At 30.7% G+C, this 25,499-nt stretch overlaps 1 protein-coding gene across 1 annotated transcript in view; it reads right to left on the bottom strand.

The window, feature by feature from the left end:
* Positions 1–25,499, bottom strand: part of Atg2 (Autophagy-related 2) — a 173,078-nt gene that overhangs the window by 93,440 nt on the left and 54,139 nt on the right. The window contains exons 13-17 of the mRNA XM_075367443.1: positions 24,436–24,584; positions 23,608–23,725; positions 17,787–17,884; positions 11,330–11,513; positions 4,608–4,708 (exon numbers count right to left, since the gene is read on the bottom strand). Of these exons, the coding sequence (XP_075223558.1) occupies positions 4,608–4,708; positions 11,330–11,513; positions 17,787–17,884; positions 23,608–23,725; positions 24,436–24,584 (650 nt within the window). The remainder of the gene's footprint in view (positions 1–4,607; positions 4,709–11,329; positions 11,514–17,786; positions 17,885–23,607; positions 23,726–24,435; positions 24,585–25,499) is intronic.

Here is a 25,499-nt window from a genome sequence, read left to right on the forward strand (position 1 = left end):
ACTATTCCAAAGATCGAGTTCCAGAGGTGTTTCAGGGATTGGAAAAAGCACTGGCATAAGTGTATAATATCTAATGGGGACTATTTTAAAGGGGATGATAACATTAATGTAGATGAATAAATAAAATTCTTTCCAAAAAACAAAAATTCTCATTACATTTTGAACATACCTTGTACATATAAAATTGTGTAAATTAAAGATAAAATTTTACCAGTATAGCTTAAGCCACATTTCATAAGTTCTTTTTCACCCAAATTAAACCTATGCCCCATAGATTTCAATCATTTGATTTAAAAATTAAACCTTATAAAACAATTGAAGGCACTTAATAGATAATATAAATAAAACTATTTAGAAACAGAAACACAAAACATAAAAAAAAATGTAGAGGTTAAATAACAAGAAGGACACAAAAGGAACCCTACTGAAAAAGTAATAAATGAAGAATGGATGTAAAAAATTCACAATTCTTAATTTGTATGAAAAATAATCATTTAAACAAAAATAAAAGAACTAAATTTACTAAATACATTAATTAAATCATAAAAACCTCTCACTGTAAGTAGAAATATAAAATAAGAATACATAAAATACCCATACGAAAAGATGTTATTCAAATGGAATTAAAAAGAAATAATAAGAAGAAAACAGAACATCAATCTTGTAAAATACAATTCAGATGTTCTTTATGTTTTTAAACTGATATACTAAAAAATGTATCTTTATCTATTAAAATCAAATTTTAGTTCCCACCCTTCAATCTCTCTGATGGCTTTCCTTAAAACACTTTAGTTGCAAAAATAACAAGGGATGTAATTTTTACTGACGTACTAATTACCTTACAAATAACTTAAAATCATTTAAAGAACATCTGAATTAACAAAATTAATTTTATGTCTCTTCTTAGTATTTCTCTTTACTTCCTTTGAATAACATTTTTTTATGTACTTTTTTCATGTATTCTTATTTTAAAAGAGGTTAACCAAAAATTAAGCCAAGATTACATTCATTGTTACAGAAATATAGATTCCAGTTTAATATATTTCTACTGTATATGCTACTACAATGTACAATTGATAACAGATAAAATCAAATAGGATTTAAATAACAAATCTATCAAATTACAGTTATACTTCACCAATTGCAGTCACCTGTTCTGAATATCAAAATACAATAAACTTTTACTTTACTTTACTCAAAAGTAAATAATATATTTCAAATACAAATAAAGAGCTGGACTAAACAGGTTTGAAAATAAACTGCAAAATCAGATTTGCAAAAAAACTTTTACTAAATATCCACAACTAGACTGCTTCTTGACTGTTTAACAATTATCATATCTGAAGGATAAAAGTTTGTACAAAGAATTAATTAAATAACTGAAAAAAAGAGAAATAACAATAAGTATTGGGAAAGAAACAGTACTTACAAAACACCAAAAAACAAGTATTTTTTAAAGAGCTTTTAGAATAAGAGTTAAAAAAATATTGACAATTGTCATTTTAGGCAATACTAATAGAACTTGGAAATTCAGTCTTCTCTAAGCCTCCACCCCTCCAAATTAAAACCCCCAATTCACTGCCTGAACTGAAAATCTAAATTGAAAATGAAATCTAACTTTGTTGGGATAGTCTAAAACAAACACAACATTGGTTTATATTTTTTCTTTTATACAAAATACTGCTAGAGATTTTATACTATTTTACAACTGTTGTTTATTTTTCAATTATATATTTCAGATTTTTATTCATTTCATCTATTACTTATTTTCTTCCGTAAATTTATTTTGCATATCTACTGGTGATGATTGTTTAGCAATTAAAATTAAAAACTAGTTTTAGATTTTAAGCGAAATTAATGCAATTATTTTTTTTTCTTAGTCTAATCTTGTTTTTTAGTATATTCCAATACAAGAAAAAAAGGTATTTGAAGAACAGAAAGTGTTAAATTTAATGATTTAACAAATAATATTATACAATAAATTTCACCTTTCTTTTATGGCATGTATGCCACAATACATAATATACACAATTAATATAAAAATGAGAATAAATCTCTAGGAATAAAAAATACCACTCAATATTTTATTAAAACTGCACTGATATAATAAAAATTTTGTTAAGTAACAAACAACTGAAAGATTATTTATAATGAAGAACACATTATATACACAGTAATATTTAGTTATATATCAATTTTACAGTTATCAATTAATAGTATTCTATTCCAAATGGACTACAACGGTCACATCTACTCAAAATTTGATAACTTGTTATTAATAAACAATTTTTATTGTTAAATTTTGCAAATTTTACATTGTACAAGGTGTGGCTTTTAAATAACAAGACCAATACTGCTGCAGAACTGCACATGCACCAAATTCGTACAACTGATAGCTGTGTAGGCAAAGCCTTCTCTTTCAATTGTTGTTACTCCAGTTTCTGTAGAATATTAGTCTCATCGTAGCCTTCATTTTGAAAACATCTGTTTTTTTTTGTTTTGCCAAAAAAATGATAGTGTTTTATTACAGCAAAGAATTGTCATGAAATTTCATATGAAACTTGGAAAAACCACTACTGAAACTTATGGTTTATTAAAAAAAAAAAGAAAAGTGTATGGCAATGAATGTTTATCACATGCAGGCTTTTGAATGGTTTAAGCATTTCCAAGATGGCCAACAAGACATTGAAGATGATGTTTGCCTGAGTCGCCCTTCCACATCAAAGATGGATAAAAATATTGAAAAAATTAGTAATCTGATCTGATCTGACAGTCGGTTAACTATTCGTGCGATTACTAAAACTGTAGGAACTGACCCAGACTTCTTGGAAGGAGTGATATAACATCCGATGAATCTTGGTTTTTCATGTATGATTCAGAAACTAAGCATCAATCCATGCAGTGGAAGGCCCCAACATCACAGAGAGCTAAAAATGCTCAAATGAGCAAATCAGACATAAAAACAATGATGACTGTTTTTTTTTCAATATTCATGGGATTGTGTACCTTCACTGGGTTGCTGATGGTCAAACTATTAATCAACATTACATTACTACTTGAGATCCTTGCTGAACTCTGTGATAAAATAAGAAAAAGCGTCCCAAATTATGGAAGAACAAGTCATGGGTTCTTTAACGGTACAACGCACCGACTCACACTGTATTGTCTGTCAAGACATTTCTAGCCATGTATAACACCCCATCCGCCTTATTTGCTTGACCTTTCTTTCTTTTTCCTGTTTAGCCTCCGGTAACTACCGTTTAGATAATACTTCAGAGGATGAATGAGGATGATATGTATGAGTGTAAATGAAGTGTAGTCTTGTACATTCTCAGTTCGACCAATTCTGAGATGTGTGGTTAATTTAAACCCAACCACCAAAGAACAGCGGTATCCACGATCTAGTATTCAAATACGTGTAAAAATAACTGGCTTTACTAGGACTTGAACGCTGGAACTCTCGACTTCCAAATCAGCTGATTTGGGAAGACACATTCACCACTAGACCCGATGGGTATATTTGCCTGACCTGGCACCATGTGATGTTTATCTGTTCCCCAAGATCAAATTTGCATTAAAAGAAAAACGATTTCAGACCGTTGAGGATGTGAAAGAAAAAGCGGCATGTGTCATGAAAGAGTTCAGAAAAGAAGACTTCCAGTACCGTTTTGAACAATGGAAAATTCACATGGAGCATTGTAGGGATAGAGGAGGGGTGTATATTGAAGGGCATAATGACTAAATATGTATTAATTTAAAATAAAATATTTTACAGCATTAGTCTCGTTATTTAATAGCTACATCTCGTATACTGTAGCAATAAGGAGAGTTGATGTATTTAATTACTCTGTATGAGTTCCTAGGGTTTCTATAATGCGAGTTTTAAAGATTGTGCTTTTTATTAGCAATATAAATAAGGTAAAATTTCTTTAATCAGCTAAATTAAAATCTACAATGATTAAAATCTACATCTATACGAGAACACTGAATAGGGTGATATGATTGATTTCTCAGTTTGTTGGTGTGGCTGAAATTAGGCATTGAGAAGGTGCTCTTTTTCATTTTTCATATTTACTGCATTAATTAATCACAGCATAAGTTATGTAGAGCAGATAAGACACATATTTTAAAAATAGACTGTATGTTACTAACTTTTACTTAAAAGAATCAAATGCAATCATGAGACAAATTAATATGAAACTGGCTAATTACTTACTTATATGCAATTGGTACAAGATAAGAAATAAGTTTTAAAACTAAACAGAAACCAAAACAAAGGAAGTGAATTACCATTCTGTAAATAGCAAAGTTTCCAAATTTTACCAGTTACCAACAAGAACCCTTGGTTGAAAAGTGGCAATATAAAAACAGCTTTATCTCATCCAAGTTTCACTATAGATATGCTTATTTTTAATGACAAATGGTGGCTGGATGAGAGAAATGATAATGTTAAAAAACTAAAAATCAAATTATAACTAGGACTTCAAAACAGTAAATTTCTAATATGAAATGAAATGATTACTTAACAACTATGCTCTATTCTGTTAAATTAAAGCAAAGAAAACACCCAGTGAACAAACACTGAGAGTTTTAAAATTGCTAATTACCTAGGTAATCCGTACATCTGACCACCATCAAGTAGAGAAGAATTTTTATTTTTTTCATCTGATGTAGCTCGAGCAAATGGCACAGGATCACTACCCCCTTCCTGTAAAGTTAATAAATATATATAATTCTATTATTTTTTTTTAAATTATGGAACTATATTCATATATTTATTATATAATTGTTATTATTATATATGAAATAAATTAACAATTAATATAATCCATCTTTCCAGCACGTTGATGTGTTTTCTAGATCTTTTGGCTTACTTTGAAGCCACCATCAGGAGTTAACGGATTTAAAGTCAAAAGCTAAAAACAGTCATGTCTGTCCAGTCCTACTAGTGTACTCAAAATACAGGTGATTCAAAGAAATGGGAAATTTTTAAAATTAAATAACGTTAATGAAAAAGTTTTTTTAGAAAATGAATTTTATTTCATGTAATTGTACAAATGTTGCCATTTTAGGATACATACATTTTATTTTATTTTTTAAAGATGACATCTTGCAGGTGACCTCTTCTACGTAAACACTCACGAAGTTTCTTCGTTAAATTGTTCATGGTTTGACGTAACATCTCAACTGGAATTTCCAGTTGAGATGTTACAATTGCTTCTCGGATCTTTGCCTTCAGTTCTTTCATTGTAGCAGGTCTACTGTGGAACACTTTGCCTTTAAGGTGACCCCACAAAAAGTAATCGCAAGCTGAGAGATCAGGCAATCTGGGAAGCCATCTAATGTCACCATTTCGTGAATGACACGTTGTCCAAAGAATCGGCATACAGCTGCCATCGATATTCGTGATGTACGTGACGTTGCTCCATCTTGTTGAAACCAGGTTGTATTAAGAATTGGTAGAAATCTCTTTTGTTGTTCCACAACAAATGTTTCAAGCACGGCTTCGTAACGAGCCGACGTCACCGTAATCGCAAGACCGTTGTCATCCTCAAAAAAATAAGGGCCTATAACACTGTAAGATGACATAGCACACCACACGTTCACTTTCTGGCTGTGCAACGGACGCTGGTGTAGCTGCATAGGATTTTCTTGTGCCCAGTATCTGAAATTTTGTTTAACAAATCCACTGAGGTGGAAATGTGCTTCGTCTAACATCCACAGTTTGCGAACAAACTTTTCGTTATCATTTATCTTCTGAAGCATTACATTACAGAATTGTGCTCGTACAACTGCATCGTTCGGTTTCAGTTCCTGGACAATCTGCAACTTGTATGGATGGTATTGCAAGTCCTTCACTAACATTCTTCGAACACTTGAACTATGCAATTGTAAAGATGCTGAGAGACGACGGATTGACCGATGGGGACTTCGTGTGACAGCATCTTGTAAAGCTTGAACATTCTATGGTGTACGGACGGTTCGCTCACAGCCTGGAGGTTTCTTTTTCATTGCCGAACCACTTTCCTCAAAATTAGATATCCATGTTTTAATTGCATGTGCTGATGGAACACGGTCGTGCCGTCCCAGATTAAAATGACGGCGAAATTCTCTGCGCGCTCCCTCCACACTGTCATTGTTTTTGTAAAACGCTTTGATAGCAAATGCACGTTGCGCACCACTCCATGACAACTAAATGGCAGGTTAGGTTAGAGAGGCTGGCGCCACTTATCAAGTGGTACCAATCGCCCACGGCTACCAACACAACTTTCAAAATTTCCCGTTTCTTTGAATCACCCTGTACTAGTAGGACTGGATTTCAACTATGATTTTTTAACTTTTAACTTTAAATGCATTAATTTTAACTCCTGATGATGACTTCCAAGTAAGCTGAAAGATCTAGAGAACACATCCATGTGCTGGTAAGGTAGATTATTATTGTCAATTTATTTATTTAACATATCAGAGGTACCATGTTTGAGAAAAGAAATTAACTCTTACACATAACTATGCATGAAATATGAACTACTTCTTTTTGAAAGAGGGCTTATCCACAAGTCCCCAAAGTCATTAGATTTACTGAATAGCCACGTGACAGGAAAAAGATTCCTTGAATAAGTGTAGGAAAGCTAGCAATACACCAGAACATAGAAGAGTGCATCCAAATCCAGAGATCCCCATATCCTCAGCAGAGAGCTCTGTTTCTGAAATAAGACCCTAAAAGGGATAAGGAGAAGAGAATAGGATGGCTAGTAGAAAAGGATGATCCTTTTATAGTATTACAGTATGAGCTAAACTATTCAACCAGTCATAAATAAAATATGTATAATGCAATACATCAAAAAATTCATTGATTAGTAAACTCCAGAAACTGCAAAAATCTGCTACAAATTTGATTATGAAATTAAAGTAAAAATTTTTTATTTTTCTCTGAAATTTTTAAGTGGCAAGTAAAAGTATCCTAGTGAACAACCAACTGTTAACAGAATTCCCTAGAAGATGGGTACAATAAAAAAATTCTAAGAATATTTCAGTACAAGCAAACTGAAATAATCCAACCCCTTTAGCCTAAACTTTACATCCATCTAGTGTAAAGTGACAAGGTGCCTGCTACTGATATATTATTCTTTGTAATAATCTCAGGTTTAGCTGAAGATACTTGCTTAATATACAACAAAAAAAAAATTGTATACTTCTTTTAATCAAATTAAACAAATTTTTATATTTCAGAGAAGATTTAAATTTTGATATTGAGGTGGTATTTAATATTAGTACAATGTGACAGTATTCACTTGTTTGGGTGGGGCAGGAATATACTTAAATTATATATCCATTTAAAAAATTAAAAAATAAAATGAAATAACACTATTAATGATGTATAAAAAGTTGTATGATAATGGCAATTATAAATCTGATGCAGAAACAGCAAGAATTTCAGGAATAGGACATGAAGATGGCACCTAGAAGGTTTAGTAAATGAACATCAGAAGGATGCATTAAAAATCATTAACTTCCAAAAAATAAATTCCTACAGCTATATGGACATATAATCACAAACAGAGATTGTTTTAAAATTAATTTTCTTATTTTTTTTAATTAGTTTTGTTTAATCTATTCAAACATTTGAGTATACCACAGGAAAAATGAGGTCTGATAGGAACATCACCTATTACAAAACATACATAACATTCATTGAAGAGTACAGGGATATAAGGTTTCATTGGTTGCACAAAATATGTTATTGCTCCAAAATTGTTTTTGTATTTTTAATACTATCAGGCATAAACATGCTTCATCAGTAATGAATATACGGTCTGTTCAAATCATGCCCAAACATTTTTTTTCTTGGACAGTATTTGAATGCCATTAAAAAAATTTAATCTTGAGTATAATGATTTAACAACATTATTTAACAACTGTAAAAGTATTGAACAACATTACTGCTTCAAGTTCTGTCGAAAGCTTGGCAATAATCAAAGCAAAATAATTCATAAGATTAAGCAAAGTTCTGGGAACAAAACTTACAGGGTTATAGAAATTTAAGAATGATATAACTTTTACAAAATGGTTGAGCTTCAGTTGAATCGCCAGCATACCGGTTGGCAGAAATCTGCCAAAACAGCTTCTGTTTGATGAAAAAGAAATTTATTTTGATATTGCAATTGACATGCTGGATATGCAATCTTGGGGATGTGGGTGTAGCCCAGAAACTAAAGCTTGTCATCATAATCTTCCTCCTCAAGGCCAAAGAAAGCAAAACAAGTAAGGAGCAGAGAGTGATGCTACTTTTTCAAAGACCATTGAATTGTGCATCATGAAAATGCACCAAATTGTCAATAAACAGTAGTCTCTGGAGATTCTGTATCAGTTAAGAAATCAAACTTTTGGGAATCACAAGTGGCAGAAGGCCAATGAGTCAGGTACTTTTGTACAAAACTTATATATATGAAAGGAACACATTACTTTCTAGTATTACTACTCATTTGACTTTAATTTAATCACAGATTATAATGGCCTTCTTCAATATGAACAGGTTGAGGATGATATTAATCAGATTTTCACGTAATGCTTACTGAATACTAATATGTGGATTAGTATTCGTGCAGATTATATTTGATGGACTTGACTGTATTAAAGGCAAAACCAGTTCATGATCATTTCTTTCTCATTCTTATATTCCTCTAATTCATCTATGGTCAACCCACGACACGCAGAGTCACGGTGAGTGGCACACAGAGATATCAAAATGAAAACATTTTTGGAATGTCAACTTTGGACAAAAAAATAATTGCCATAATCTGCCATAATTTGAAAACATAACCAAAACAATAATTAATACTTTATGTGCAACCTAAAATAATTACTTTGTTTTCAATAGAATAAAGGATTCGATCATGCATGCTTATTTGCTGAGAATTTTTTTGTTCGTTTCCCAAAGAGATGGTTGAAGCCAGTGAATTAATCCTGTATTGTAATATACGCTGGCTTTCAACAGGCAAGGCACTTGACAGATTTTGTAACCCTTCACAAGAGTATTTACATTTTTTGGAAGAAAAAGGTGAACTGCACAATGACTGCTTGCTTCCAAAAAATGAAGATTGGCTTTGGGATCTGGTGTTTCCTACAGATATTATGGAACATTTGAACAATTTAAACATAAAACTACAAGGTAAATATTGCTTGTCTCTGATGTTATTTAGTTCTATATCTTCTTTTATTGTTAAACTTTCTCTTTTTTTACACGATTTTAATAGAAGAAATACATTTCAAACAAATGATAGAGTTTGTGATCAAACTTGACATCCTTTCTAATTACGATAGATATGAAAACTTAAATTCTAAATTAAAAGTCTCATTTGAAACAAGATTTAATGACTTACAAAAGGACAATAAAAATGTTAAAACTTTTTATAAACTCCTTTTCTGTTGAAGAGTTGTGCCACTACCCTTCTGAAATTCAAAGAAATAATTGATCTTCCGCACCATAACGTTCCTAAAAATAAATTTTAAGAAGTAATTTCAATCCCAGGTAGTGAAAATTATATTCAATTTAGGAAATTTCTCTCGGCTACTGATTTTCCAAATTTGCATGAGTTTGCTCTGAAATTATTTTGTAGATTTGGGATTCCACACATCTTTGTCAATAGTTATTCATATTCATAATTATGAATATGATAAAAAATAAATTCCAATGAAAGCTAACTGATTCTCTTTTAAAAAACTTATTGTTGGCTTTTTCAAAAATCAACCCAGATGTACATGAAATTATAAAGACCTTGAAAATTCAAAAAACCTTACTAGAAATAGTTTCCTTTCTATTGAAATAGTCTACCACTTAAAAACAATTTTATAGAAAACTTAGTTTTTGTAGGATATTACTATTTCTGAATGATTTGCATTATTAGTTTTACTGTAATTTACACTGATAATAACTGTGCATGTTTGAATTAATTTTTTATAATCTATAATTATATTTCATAACACAGGCATTGTTAATATTAAACTGTCAATAATTCATTGTAAAATTAAATATTTAGATTCAATATTGTTAAATCAATATATCTAATATTTTTTTATTAATATTAAATTAGTATCATAAATTTATACAGTACCTAATTAAATTAAAAAACATCTAATATGAAAAAATACGTTACCTGTGCATCCGTAACCATCTGAAAAGAAGTTATTTTAAATGGAAATTTTTTGTTTAATTTTTTCATTTTTATTGCTCCTGATGTGATATTTAGGATAATACTTTAAAAGTAAGTCTGTTATGAAAATTATCATGTAAGATGTAAGTCATAAGCTTAAAGATAAAGGAAAGGTTGAAAGAACTTGATCATGAAAGTGGTACCCCCTTAAGATTCAACGCTCAAAAAGGGGCACTGAAAAAGGTTGGCCATGGATGCTTAAGTGATTCTCTTTCCATACTTGCCTACTGGTATTTGAGATATCTAATGATTTATACCTTAAGAATCTTTGTTAAGAAAATACTGACAATATACTTCAACAGCTTGTGTAGTATTACCATTATAATAATCATACATGAAATGAATACTTATGCACTTCTCATATGTAAAATGATAAGGCATTATTCTTATATAGCATCCAACCTATTACCAACAACTTACAAGAACACGGAACTTCCTACCTAATACAAATATCTAAAATGAATATTTGTTAACCATTTTTTGATCTAATTTTACACTAAAAAATTAACATCAATAATAAATACATAACAAGTCAGTATCACAAAAATGATTCTCAATTTGTATTATGTCATTTTGAAATAATGCATAGTCTACTAATACAACAGCATCCTACAAACAAAATACTGTATTGTATTAAATGAACAATAAAAATCAGTTGCTGCTATCACATATTCAGCATAATTTTTCTATATTACTGTTTTTACTGAAATTACAGCTTTTATTATCTGTATACTCTTTCTTAAATTAGCATAAATTTTAAGAATTAAATACTTTTAAGATTTGTAACAATTCATTTTCTGCAATTTTTAACTGAAAAAAAAAAACATGGAAAACTTACTTTTTTGGTTATTTTTTGTGACTTTTCAAAGGGATTCCTCAAAAAGCATAAAATCAAAACCAAAGATTTACACTTATTGAGTTCACACAGTTTAATTTGTTTTAATCTTTGAGGCCAAAAAAGGGGGAAATGTTTATCTGCTATAGCGTGAAAACGAAGTGCTTATATGCAAGAAATTTTTCATTATTTTAATCAGAAGAATACACCTGTAAAGTTTTCTTTTTAATTTCTTTTTAACTTAAAAAAAAATGCTTCTTACTCTAATAAAAAAAATACAAACCTGAAAAAAGGCACTGATTTCTTTACATTGTAGGTCAAATTCTTGGGCTGAATTTGATGAATTCCAACCAGTCATCACCTGTGCTTCAGACAAGTGAAACAAAAGGATATCATCTCTGACAGATCGTTTCCACCATGGTATTTTATCTAAATCATATGCTGGTCTGAGATCAGGTATAGGAATTCTGAAAGTACAGCAAACAGACACATAATAATAAATAACATCCTAATGATAATTCTAGCACTATTATCAATATATCCTGTTCAATAACATTAGTATGAATGAGTTTAATCATAGTAATACAAGATGAGTAATTACTGGAGAAATCTAGTTGACACAAGTTAAAAGTATAATTAATTTTAATTATATTTGGGTTCCCTTACTACTGGTGTACTTAGTTGTATAAACTGAATCTATATCTTTTCAGAAACATCTGCTCAAGCTGGAGAACAGCAGAACAGTAAATGAGCAGTCATATTAAAAAACGCACAAAATTTCCCAACCCAAACAATGAGATTTTATTTTTTTTATTCCACACAACTGGTAGACCAGTTAGTGGGTGACATTCTCACCCAGATAATTAAATCTGCAAAATCATTTAAGTTATTTCCTTCTGAACTGCCTTTTTTACCATTCCTTGTTGTACTTTTCATTACTGCATTAAGTAAGAGAGTAGATATTACACTTCTTTCCTTACATCTTACCACTCTGTCATGACTGAATTTATTGTTCTTATAATAATAAAGCTAAAAGTGAATATAATGTTAAATATCTTGCGTTGATTCTATATTAAAAAACCAAAAATAATGACACAATTCTTAATGTTTAACATTAACATTTTAAATTAATTTAAAACATTAATTATTATTTAATATCAATATATATGATGTCATTTAACATCAAAAATCATTTTAAATTAATTTTTAACATTTAAAAACACATTTAGTAACAAATATAATAATAATAATGTTTAAACATGTACAAATAAAAAGTAAATGAAATGTTCAAATATTTGCAAAATATAATATATATAATATATTAATAAGCAAATATTATTTATCTCTCACAAAAAATTGAGAAAAAAGGCAGGCAACTTGAATGGCAGGTAATACTAATACTATTTAAAATGTTTACAGACGGCTACAAACATCAGATCATCACAATCATGGAAAACAGCCTCTGCTGATATTATATATGACTTACACTATCTTGAAATATTGCATTCTATGACAGACTTAGTGTTTATAAAAACAGTTACAAAATTTTAAAGGATGTGGTATCAACATATGTCTGGAAACCCTTAGGTTAACTTGGCTTCTGCAGTTTTGTATTTTTAACATAAAAATTTATTTCTCGGGAATTGTTAATAAATAATTACTAAGAATAATAATGCACTGGACAAAATCCAACCCCACGTCTGTGCAGTAACATCTACGCACACGTCCAGGACGGGCAACGACATAGTATTTTGGTACTTCCACTTAGGTCAACCAACAGAGCAATGATCTTGCTCAGGAGCTCCATTGTAGATTATGGGATTGGCAGTCCCAAGCTGGTTGCAGCCGAGCCAGGAGGCATGACCATGATCTGTTTTGCTGATGCTGAGCAGAGTGCAGACGAGGAAAATCCATCCCTTTTCTCAGTTGTGGGGCCAGGTTAAGGGTGGACTGCTGTGAGCTTGCTCTGTCGAAGTCTTAAGCCGCCCAGTGTGATTCAGCCACTTTGGTCCTTGGCAGGGATTGTCCCGTGGTTAACTGCTATCTGTGAGCCCTAAGATGTTGGTATCATGGGTCAGGCAGTGCCTGACTCCCTGTCCAGGATAAATCTCTGGGAGGTGGCCGACTGGGGGAACCCAGGCAGGATCAATGATCCAGGGCACACCTAACCATCTCTTCACCTGCACCTTGTGACATATTGACTGGTGAGAATTATCAGCTATGGATTCTTCAACATTCACAACATCCATGCAGAGGGTCCACGTAAAAACCCTCGTTCTGGACAGCCTCTGTCTTTGCAGATGAAAAGGTCTCAGGAAAAGCATTGAGTTTTATATTGAAGAGAAGGATCAAATGAAGTTTCAATAAAAGCAGTGGACCAATGCCCAAATATTTGGTCATTAAGAAGGAAATTTTTTCCAAAGACAGTCTTTATGTGATTGCTTGGGGATCACAGAAACTGCTAAAGGACCTGTTAAAGAAACTAGGAAGACTGCTATCGGACTGTTTGTGGAGACTGTTAATGACCTACAGTCATCATGGATTTTGAAAGCCAAGAAGATTGGATTATTTGATATTGAGGTAGATCCATATGATATGCATAATACTTCCAAAGGTGTTGTCATGTGGGGGAACTTGCTTAACTATGCTGAAGAAATTGTTGAGGAGCTTCATGCACAACCAGTTGTTGCATGTTGATGATTGGATGCAATGAAGAAGTGTTTACCCTCTCCATCACATGTTCTGACATTTAATAGAGCTAAGTGACCAGAAAAATAAAAGTTGGATTTCATAGATTGGATGTTCGTCTCTTTATCCCTATTTCACTGCAGTGTTTTAGATGCCAGAGGTTCAGACATACAGCAGCACAATGCATGAGGTAACAAGTTTGTGCTTGCAGAGACACATTACACCCAGATGACCCGGGTAGGGATCCACCAGTCTGTTCAATTGTACGGGACACCACTTGATGGGATAAAGAAATTGCACAAAATATAAGAAAGAAGTGACAATACAGGAGGTAAAGATCATTCAGAAGGTCAGTTACTTCGAGGCAAGAAAGATTGTCTTCAACAAATCGCCAAAGGTGACGTCCTATGCACAGGTTGCTGACATACAGTCAGCAACCTGTGCATATAAAGGTATATTGGTCTCCTACGTCATGTTAAAGGTGGTTGTGGCCACCTTTAAACCAAAGGACGTGATAACTGAACTGGTGCTAGCCTTAGCCAATTTAGTAGAACTAATAATTAATCAGAAGATCAAGAGTTGACACATAGAGAAAGCAGCCCAAAGTTGTCAAAGATTAAAATAGACCTTAATTGAACAAAAGAGTCCATCTCCACCAAGGAATGCGCATTCGACAAGTTCCAAGGTGAAGGATAGTGAATGGAAAATGGATAAGAAGCCTGTAGCTAAAGTAGAAATTGCAAAACTCTGTACACAGGAACACAGAAAATAGAAATTGAATTATCTAGAAAAAGAAATTCTAGAAAAAAACAAAAATTGAGCCCCTGAAAGCACAGAGGCTAATAAAGGAGAGGGCCAGGATTTCAGCTGCCCCACATGCTTACACAGGGAGTGCATGGAGTCTCAACTCTGATGTGCTCTTCACCACACCATCAGAGCCAGTATCATCTGATGCCAAGGGATCCTCCGTCGTTTACAGCAGAGGATTGGATGATTCAAATGCAGAGGCCTCAGATAACTTGGAATCTGACATCAATCAAGGCCTTTAAATGGAAAAGAGAAGAAAAAAAGGATGACCTAAGAGGAAGCCTATGCGTGACATTAAAGAATGAGATTAAACAAATTTTATAATGAAATTATGATTTATTAATATTCAATTGATATTGTTGCAACATTTGAAAATTTGACATCATTTCATTGAAAACCGTTTATGTATTTTATGTGTTTTTCTTATTTATGGAGTGTTTTAGTGAGTATGTTTTAAGTGATTTTAAGAGACAAGGACCCTTTACACCCTCACCAGGGTTACCTGACCTCCAGTCAGCAGGTAAGGGAAAGCTCTGTAGATATGCAGGGTAAGTGGGAAATACAATACCACCTGTGGACCAACACAGAAAAAATAAATCTAGCTGCATCTGTTCCCAGATTGGGCAGTGGTTGGTCAGCATCTGTTTCCCATGCTAAGGACGGCTGGCTTAAGCCTCCAAAGGCTAACAACAAGGTTGTATTTCTGTAATTTCTTGGGAAATTACCAAAAAATATTATCATTTATGGATGTGTGATGTTAATAACAATATTATACTCCAGGTGGCACTCAATCCACCACACAAATGTGTGGAAGCAGATATTCTGATTCTGGGGAATCTGCAACCTCACACAAAACTGAATTGGAGCGACTTGGAAACCTTTTTAAAAAACAAAATTCGCTGTAAAAAAATAAAACTTTTATCACAACCTTCAATGTTAATTCACTTTTAAAAGCAGGAGAATTAAAATACATAATAGACACTCTAAAAACTCAAAACATTCAGATTACAGCTCTACAAGAATCACGATTTATGGATGAAAATGTTTTCGACTGAAAGGTTTCAGAATTTATAAATGTGCAAAAGGTGCAAGAATAAAGAAGAATATGCCACATCTAGGTACTGGTTTCATCATAAACAAAAATATTCTAAAGTCTATTCTAAATTTCAAATTGTGTAACAAAAGAATTTCCCTATTTACATTTAAAAGCACAAATAAAATTTATAAGATAGTTAATCCACATGCACCTATTAACAAAGAAAAAATAGAGCTATTTTAAGTGACATTATGTAAACATTCCAGATAAGCATAACATAACCTAATACTCTAGGGAGATTTTACTGCACAGATCAGAACGAGAAGAAGGATTTAATTAGTTGCGAGAATATGCTGCACACTGAAGAACCAATAAAAATGGGAAAGATTAATAGAAATTTGGCAATCCCATAATTTAATTTTAAAATCCACAGCTTTTAAAAAACTGCCACACAAACAGAAAATGTGGATCTCGCCAAATCCCCACTTAGGAGAATTTCAACTTGATCACGTAGCTATAAAAAGAGTTTGGGGAATAAGACTGGGGACTAAAGATTAATTGTTTAGCTTTCGCAGATGATATGGTATTTATTAGCTAAAAACTAGAATGAATTTGAACAACAAATTAAAGAATTAAAATAACAAGTTGCTAAAATGGGACTAAAATAGCGTTTGAGAAAACAAAAATTTTGACTAATGACAGAAACTGTCCCAATTTCCTTAGTATAAATAATAAAAAAATAGAGAAAGTGGATAATTTTGGATCAATTGGAATTCTTTAGATAAAAAGTGTTAACAGTTAGAGGTAATAAAATGTAATTAGCTTTCCAGCTAACAAAAACACATATAACAGTCTTTATCATAGAACTCAAAATTTTGACACTACAGAACTGTGATAAAGCCAGTAAGTCAATGTGGCAGAAACCATAAGACTGTGCAACAAAGGTCTACTAGAAAACCTAGGAAAAAAAGTAAAATTAATTCCAAATAACAAACTTTATATTAAAATTGAAAAACTATCAAGACACAATAAGGAAAAGATGAATTTCATTTTACTTCAATTTATTTAGAATAAATAACAGTAGATTGACTAAGAATTTATTTCTTCCAAAGTAAAAAAAAAACTAAACGGAATGGTTGATACAAGTCTGAGAAGACCTAAAAGAACTGAAGAAATTATAAGAGAACGAGAAATTTTAAAAAGAATATCAAAAGATCAAATAAATGGTTCCAAGAAGTGTCAAAATTGAAGAACAACAGTGCTGAACTTTCTGAAGAATGAAGGAAAGAGATATCAGAAAGAATGAACAGGTACCAGTAGATAGAAAAACAGAAAAAAAATTAACAACCACAAATAAATACATGATTAACATGTTCCATGGTGAACTATTCGGAAAAAAAATAATAGTGCTACTGATGAAATTGGAAAATAATTTGCATTAAATCAGATGTAGTAAATAACAAGTCTTTGTTATAAGCCGTTCACTTCTGCTACTGACCAAGTGAATACATTGAGCTGAATATGATATAATATTTATTTTATTTTCATTATTTCAATATTTTATTTTATTGTAATACTTTCAATATTATTAAATTATTATAATTTATAACATGGTAACATTAATAGAATTATTCCTGTGAGATTGTGTCGAGTTACAATTTTATTTGGGATGAAATGAAATTGTTTTTTTTTTTTTTTTAATTTAGAGCAACTTTTCAAGAATTTTTGCCATAGCTTTGTTATTTATGAAAAGAATTGGATAAATAAGGCACCATTTTCTTTGCCATATAACACTTAATTTTTTTTTTTTTTTGTAATAATATAACAATTAAAAGGTTTATATTATAGTCACCACTTTTATATAGATTTAAGAGATCAGGTTCATTATTTTTATACAAAAAAACTTCTAGGTATCCTAGCATCATACAATACTTCAGCTCACATGATTAACCATTCCTGAGAAATAAATTTTTTTATTAAAGATACAAAATGGTTTACAGACAAATGTTGATATAAAGTTTTTCCTTTATTTTGATGTGGGGAAACATTCCCTGAATTCTATAAATGGTTTTTACAAACAGTCTATATAAATAAAAAGTAATTGCTCAAGCCTCTAAAATTATAAAACATCTAACTTAATTTATTTATGTAATTGTTGAAAAATTCACATATCACTTTTTTCACAAATAAATGAAAATAAATCACCAACCTGAGTTTAATAACAATAAAAGGACTTTTTATTTTGAGATCAGTTCTGGTATCTAGTAGTGAACATTCAACAGCCTGACTGAAACAACTATTTTGTGTCTGAAAAATAATTAAATAAGAACTACATTATTTATTATCATTAAATAATACAGTAATCCTTCGCTATTCATGGGGTTCCATTCCATATAAATAGCACGAATAGCAAAACCAAACTTATATGGTAAAAAAAGGGTTACGTTCTTGCGTAACCTGAATGTCAATTTTGTACACTACAGTATCTATTAAAAAATGATGTTATAACATACCCCACTGTATGCTTATGAATGAATGTAGCCATAATAAATATGTTTACTGTACTTATGTACAGTACTGTATATTTATTCGCCATGTTATTTTGAACAATGAAAAACTTATGTACAGTATGTAAAACCATAAACACTAAACATAAGAACAAAATGTTTTAAACACATAACGTAGGCCTACTACTTTATTCTTTAAAAAACTCATAATTTTGGTTATTTTTCTTTTTTTTAGTTCTTTACATAATTCGCTTTATGATACTGATGCTGCTTCAAGCTGTTGTTTAAAATTTATTGACCACTCTAGAAAACGATCTTCGTTATTAGCTGTCTGGCTAAACAAAAAATTTCATTAACAGCTTTTATGTTTAATTCACTCAGAACATTTTCTTCATTTTTGCATTCATCTTCCAGAGTAGATAAAGGCTGTGTTATCAGATCTTAAGTTCTTCCATGAGCTCTTTCTTGTCACAGTGCACCAGCTCCTCAACATTTGACTTCATTGAAAACTTCACCTTGAACTTTATGTGCTTTGTACAATATCGTTCACAATGTTATCAGAAATTCTGTTTTCTTCATTTTTTTCTTAACAATGTCAGGCCACAAATTCCATCAGCATGCACTGATCGCTGTGGTTTAATTTCATCAACTGACTCCTTAATGTCTGCAACGGTATAATTCTTTCACCACTGATTCACAGTCAATGAATTATCCACCTCTGTTTCACTTATCAATTCGCTGAAAGTTCGCCACAGATAATAGGGTTTAAAAGCAACATGAACCCTTGATCCCAAGGTTGAATCAGAGCTTACATGTTTGGTGGCAGAAGCAATACTACTACATTAGGATGCAAAAATTTTACTTCTTCTGGATGTCCTGAAGCATTATCAGTTAAAAGAACTTTAAATGGCAAAGACTTTGTTTTCAGAAAAGTTCAACACATTTCATAAAAAAATGAAACTGCTAAATAAAAAGAGATGCTGTTACCAATGCTTTTTGGTTTGATTTCCATAAAATTGATTAAATGACTTTTATCTTTATTTTTCAACACCCTTGGATTTAACGATTTGTAAACAAAAGTTGGTTTCAGTATATTTACCACTAGCATTGCAGTAAAACAGGAATGTCAGACGATCTTTAGATTTTTTAAAACCTGGTGCAGACCTTTCCTTTTTCTATAGAAAGGTTCGTAAATGCATCCAACATAAGCCTGTTTCATCTGTGTTAAAAGCTTGATCTGCTAAATAGCCTTTTGTTGATATGAAGTCATACAGCTGTTCTGGAAATGAACGCTTGTGTAGTGGTCAGCTGATGCTGCTTCTCCAGTTATGCTAACATTGTGCAGGGAAAACAGTTTCTTGAGGTTTTCAAACCTTTACTAGCAGAAAATGTAAATGCAATGGTCCCAGTTTCATTCTCAGATCTAACAAAGTGGTCATACAAACATTATGCTTTTTCTCGAATAAGAAGTGAACTGAAAGGTACTCTTTTTTGCGTTATATGTTATGTAACAACATATAAACGTAACCTTAGTCGATTGAGAAGAACCTACCATTCATTAAACTTGTCCATATCCTTTCTTCATTTTTCTTTATATAACGAACAGTGTTTCATTACAGTTAAATAACCAAAAAAGAATTTTATTGTTTAAGCTATGCTTTCAACAGCTTTCAGTTTATCAAGAAGGTAGAATTTCCTAATTAAAAGCATAACTTTTTTGTCTTTTCTTTTCACTTTGGACATTTTTTTTTATAAAACACTGGAGGACTTCATAACCAAAAAAATGCAATAACCATAATTCATGACTCAGAACTTACTAAAAACCACACACAACTTGCACAACAGCAGCAACTTGCACATGCAACTTGCTGGTTGGTTGTTTTTACTGTATGTTCTGAATTTGAAAAAACAACATAAGTAGCCCAATGCCAACTGCTGCAGTTTGCAAATGAGTCAGCACTGGTGCCAAGATTGTTTTAACAGCAATGGAGTAGTGATTGGCGGAGCCTGTATTTTCTTTATTGGCATAATTAGGCTGTAGTTAAAATAAACCTTCACAAAAAAAAATATACACATAGACGTCATGTAAATTTATTATGTTCTACTATTATTAAATAGATGTTATGTTTATTATTTAATAAATTACCCTACTATGCTGAAAACCTCTTCCTGCATACGAATGAAAATATTGTTTCAAATGATAAAAGTTGTACAGTAATAACAAAACGTTTGTTAAGTAATGAACTAGATGTTAATTTTTTAATTTATTTGCAATTATACTAGTAAAATTTACTCTTGAGAAAATTGGATGAGGCAACTGTGAATGCCAAACCTGCAAATAGCGAGGGATTACTGTAATCTGAAAAATAAATGGTGGCTATTAATACGTAAAAGAAAATATACAATAAACACATCTTTACAATATAAAATATTGATGCGGCGAAACATGCAGGAAAAAATATTCCTTAAACAAATATATGGTAGGATGATAATAAAAATTATGTGTTTTAGTTTAGAAATAAAAAAAAACCTAATATATATACAGACATATATCTTTACAACATTGAATTTTTCCTTTATCTCACCACAGCAGTTTCATACTGTTAACAACTTTATCAGCAATAATAATATCAATATATGAATTTCATTATAAAAAAATTAAAAGTTATTAAATTAAAAGTCTACATTTTAATCAAATCTCTTCTTATTATGACTGTCTACTATCAGATACTAGTGGACATGATAATTTTTTTTTTGTTATTGGCAGAATGAAACTGCCAATAACAAAATTGGCAGTACTTAACAAAGTACTTAAAAAATTGGGAGTAATTAACAAAAATTGTTTAAAAAAATTGTTAAACTGTACTCTAATTTCCCAGTAAAGAAATTCTTCTTTAATAGTCTTCTTGTCCCTTCCACCTTACCCTGGTGAATGAGTTACAATGGAGATTTTAACCACATATTTTATTAAAAAAAAATTGCTTATTAGTATTGTTCCTGATGAACTATTGAGAGGTACCACAAACTTGTTTTAACAAGAAATAAAAGGAAAACGTCAGAAAAGTCATTGCAAAGATATACTTTAAATTATCAAACTATTGGCTGTTATGAAGTATTTAAATAAGATATTTATTATGAAAATGAAGTACATGTTTACATATAACAAAACAGATTTTCTAAATATCATTGTAAGCATTAGTTCCAAGTTCAGTTCTGAGTAAAATACAAAACATTATAATTAAATTTTAATAACATTCCAATTAGAAAATCCTTTTAGATAAATACTATTTTTAAATGAAAATATTAATGAGAATTTTTTAACATCCTTTTATTATAACGAGGTAGGTATTTAAAAATTTCCTAAACACCTTCACACTCCAATTCAACCATTTAAAGTGAAGTAAGTCTTATTAAGAGCTAAATAACAAATTACATCTTTGGTTGCAACAGAAAATACTAATGGCAATGGCATGGACTTCATCAATACAAAATTGATTAATTGAAATACCTCAAAATGATTTGAAGTAGTGACTTTACTGAAATGACAATTTTACCAGAAAAAAGAGTCTTGACCTAGATAACTGAAGAGTATTTTTACAAAATTTTGAAAATTATTTAAAATCGAGGCTCTTTGAATTCAATTTTCTACAAAATTTGTGTTTATTTATTGTCATCTTAGCAAATTTAAAAAAAATTGTTTTTCAACTCTGAAATATTTTGTTTGCTGTAAGAGTAAAACCTTTCTGGAAATGATTATGTCAGCTTCCAAAATAATGCTGTGCAACTGTGCATCATCAGTATATGACTGCATTCGGAAATAATAGAAGAACACTATAAGCAACAAAAGAATTAAACTTAGCTAATGGTGGATACTATCATGAGAAGAAAGCTATTTGCTATCTTCAAATTTAATCTAAATAAAGAGAATGTACATTTGTTGGTCAAATGGGACAAAAAAGATGATTGACTAATAAAATTATGAATAATTATTACTTACAAATTATTCAAACTTTTCCCAAGTATTAATTTAAGTACAAATGTTTTATTTCACTATATAAAACTTACAGACAATTATTACAAAATATGTTATATGAATTTAAAAATTACAAGCAAATGTCAACTCAGTGTAAACAAGTTTTGTATAGTTATCAAATGCCAACATAGTGCAAACACTTTTTGTATAGTTATAATGGTAAATCTGGAACATCTACTAGTATCTGTGAAGCTATTTTATATGCAAAATCTCGTATCATAAAAAAGAGGTTAAAAACATTCCATTCATAATCTCAAGAGAAGTGTAATTATTCATACTGGAAGATACAATTTAATTATTTCCAAAGATGCTGTCATAAATGGAGTGAATTTAATAAAAAACCCTATCTAAAATAAATGAACTGTAAAAACATAATTAAAGAAATTGCATTGTACAATTTATTTTCTTCAACTAATATTTCTTTCTCAAAAATTTCTTTCCTAACAGAACAGTGAAAATATTTTATTTGGGTAATCTGGGACAGTTCTTGCATGACTTTCCCAATAATGTTGAGGTAGAGTATACGATAAAATGTTTTACGGTAGAAAGGGGTATATTAATTCTTTCTTCTATTCTACCTGCCGAGTCATTCTTTCGATTGTGACATCAAAAGTATAGGTGGTATGAAAGACCTAAGTTAGATTTGTTTTTTTTTACTACTGACAATCATTAAACACCTACTCCCTAGAGTAAATAGCATGAAAGAGTCAGCAAATAGAGCCGAATGTCATCTGTATTATTGTATTCTTGGAATGCACAAGTGCAATGGCATATAGAGCCAATAAAGAAGAAAAAAGAGAAAACTGCTTCACTTCTCACCATTTTTCTAATATGCTAGCATAGAATCTCAGTGTTTTTTAGAATTATTTCGGTACTTACAGGAGTGACTTGTGTCTCATTTTAGGTAAATTAAACCAATGATTGATTGAACAATTTTATGCTGTTCTGAAAGTCTCCATATATATATATATATATATATATATATATCAGAGCCTGTAAGCAGATGCACTCTAGACCACAATTCTAGGGTATGTTGTTAATTAAGAGCCCAATAACAAAATGGTATTAGACCAGTATTAAAGAGCTACTTATATTAAAATATATATAATCCAGTAGGAACTTGAACTGTTTACCTCCTGAATAAAAGTGTCAACCTTCTATGTTATTTTGCCGAGCACCACAATTTTGCTACTATGATTGCATATTGCTTGATTTATCATTTGCTTGTTTTAAAGTCTCTTAAGATTTGATATTAATAAAAAGAAGATAATGCTTATCTTTAAGTTAAGAGGAGTTGAATATTCTCCAGCAATAAAATAAAATTCACAAAACTTTGTAGAAAAATTGTAAATAAAATTGTCATATAGTGTTGTATGAAATCTCCTTTCATACAACACTCCCCTAGAAAAGAAAAACTGTATAAAACTAGAGCTAATACTACAATTCATTTCAGACTAAAAAAACAAAAAAAAAAAAATTGTGTAACTTACCATTGAAGGAGGAACTCTTTTTGAAAGAGGTTTGCAGATAGAATGAGAGCTGAGGACGGTTGATATCCTATCAACTATTGAAATATCTATTTCAGACCAACATTGCTGTAAATTGACCCTATAAAGCACAAAATTGCAACCAAAAAATGAATTTAAAATAACAAAAATTAAACTACTAACAACAAAAACAATAAACAGATGAGAACAAAGTAATAATGTAAACAAAAACAATATTATTCCAAAAAAAAATTCATTTCACTCTTTTAATCATTATGGTTCTGGTTCCTAGACTATTTTATACACAGAATGCTTTACAAAAGGGTGAAAAAATTCTAATTTTCAACAACTTTTCACATACTAAAATATTTAAATTACTTTGGTAATTGTCACTGATGCTGTCATGATAATATGGAAGTATGTGCAATGCAGAAAAGTTAAAAGTTAGAAATCACTAGTACTCAACAGAAAATCTAGTTCATCTTCATTTGCATTTTTCATTATCAGAAATAAAAACAATTATGTATATATACACACACTACTCTTTCAGAAAAAAGAGTAGACTGCAAAAAGAGTTACTGCATTTTGAAACCTAATTTTCCCCTTAAATAACAATTTATTTTAAGTCTTATAACAATAAATTTTTTTCTAATTATACAAAAATTTTTATTTTAAGGAAATCTGAAGCCCTACACACAATCTAAGTGATAAATCAAAAGCACCATAAAAAATTATTTATATAAACAAGTTTCATAAATATCTCTCATTAAATCTTAATTTATAAAATTAGAAGCAGGATTAATAGTAAATTTAAGATAGATGAGCACTTACGAAATTTCTATATGTGGTATATGAGAATGTGAAGATCTTCCTATCCTTTCAACTCTTTTAAAATGAAGCCAGAGATCAGGTTGAGATGAAAGTGGGCCAGATGGTTGAGGATCTTCTTTCTTTTGACTTGACCTCATAAATTTTAAAAGCTGTAAATTAACAGAATAAACAGTATTATTACAGGTGATAAATACATTACCCCTTTATTAAATGTAAAAATTAGATAAAAGCCTTAATATCTTTTGATAGTCTCATTATCAAAATATAATATAAATACCAAAATATCAATTTAGGTCCCATAACTTTAAAGTTAAGGCACGCAACATGACATGCAACCACTTTCCAAAACAAGTCATTCATGAAAACAATATATTATTTATACCAGGCTTACCAGAGAAAGTGGTTTCAGTTCTTTATAGAGCTGAATTTACTGCTGAGAATCAATATATCAAGCCCACAAAACCGATGCTTAATGCTGGTAATATTCAGCCCTACAAGTGATATCTTTATGGTGCTGAATATTTAGTTAATATTATCATTATAATAAGAGTTACCTCCTGTAACTAGGTACTTTATACATCGCAAGTCACAAAACCTTCTTTATGATATTTTACCTAAAAAATAGTTTTACAAATAATACCATTCCTATAAGTAGAATGCATGATTTAATAGTAAACAAGCAAAGAACACACAAAACTGCAACATTACATAACTGTCATTGGTACAAAAAATGCAAAGAACTCAAAAGAGTGATGTCATCAATAGATAGTTGGCAGCATCATCATGTGGTATTCTGTTTGGTGGCAGATCCCTGGCACTACTGTTAGTCTTTTATCTGTTTCTGTCCTATGCTTTTTTTTCACCTCATCATAACCTTCACTAACCATTATGCCTTTTATTAACTCCAGCCTCTTCTTTTTTTCACCTTCAACAAAGCCTACAAGAACTGTATTTATTATTCCCTTTCCCTTTCCTGATAGTCACCAGCACTGATCTATCTTCATTTAATCTTCTTAATACCTCTATGTTATTTACTCTAAGTAAGGATCCTCCAGATCCACATT

The sequence above is a fragment of the Lycorma delicatula genome, chromosome 5 (genome assembly GCF_047948215.1).
Source record: "Lycorma delicatula isolate Av1 chromosome 5, ASM4794821v1, whole genome shotgun sequence".
NCBI lineage: Eukaryota > Metazoa > Arthropoda > Insecta > Hemiptera > Fulgoridae > Lycorma > Lycorma delicatula.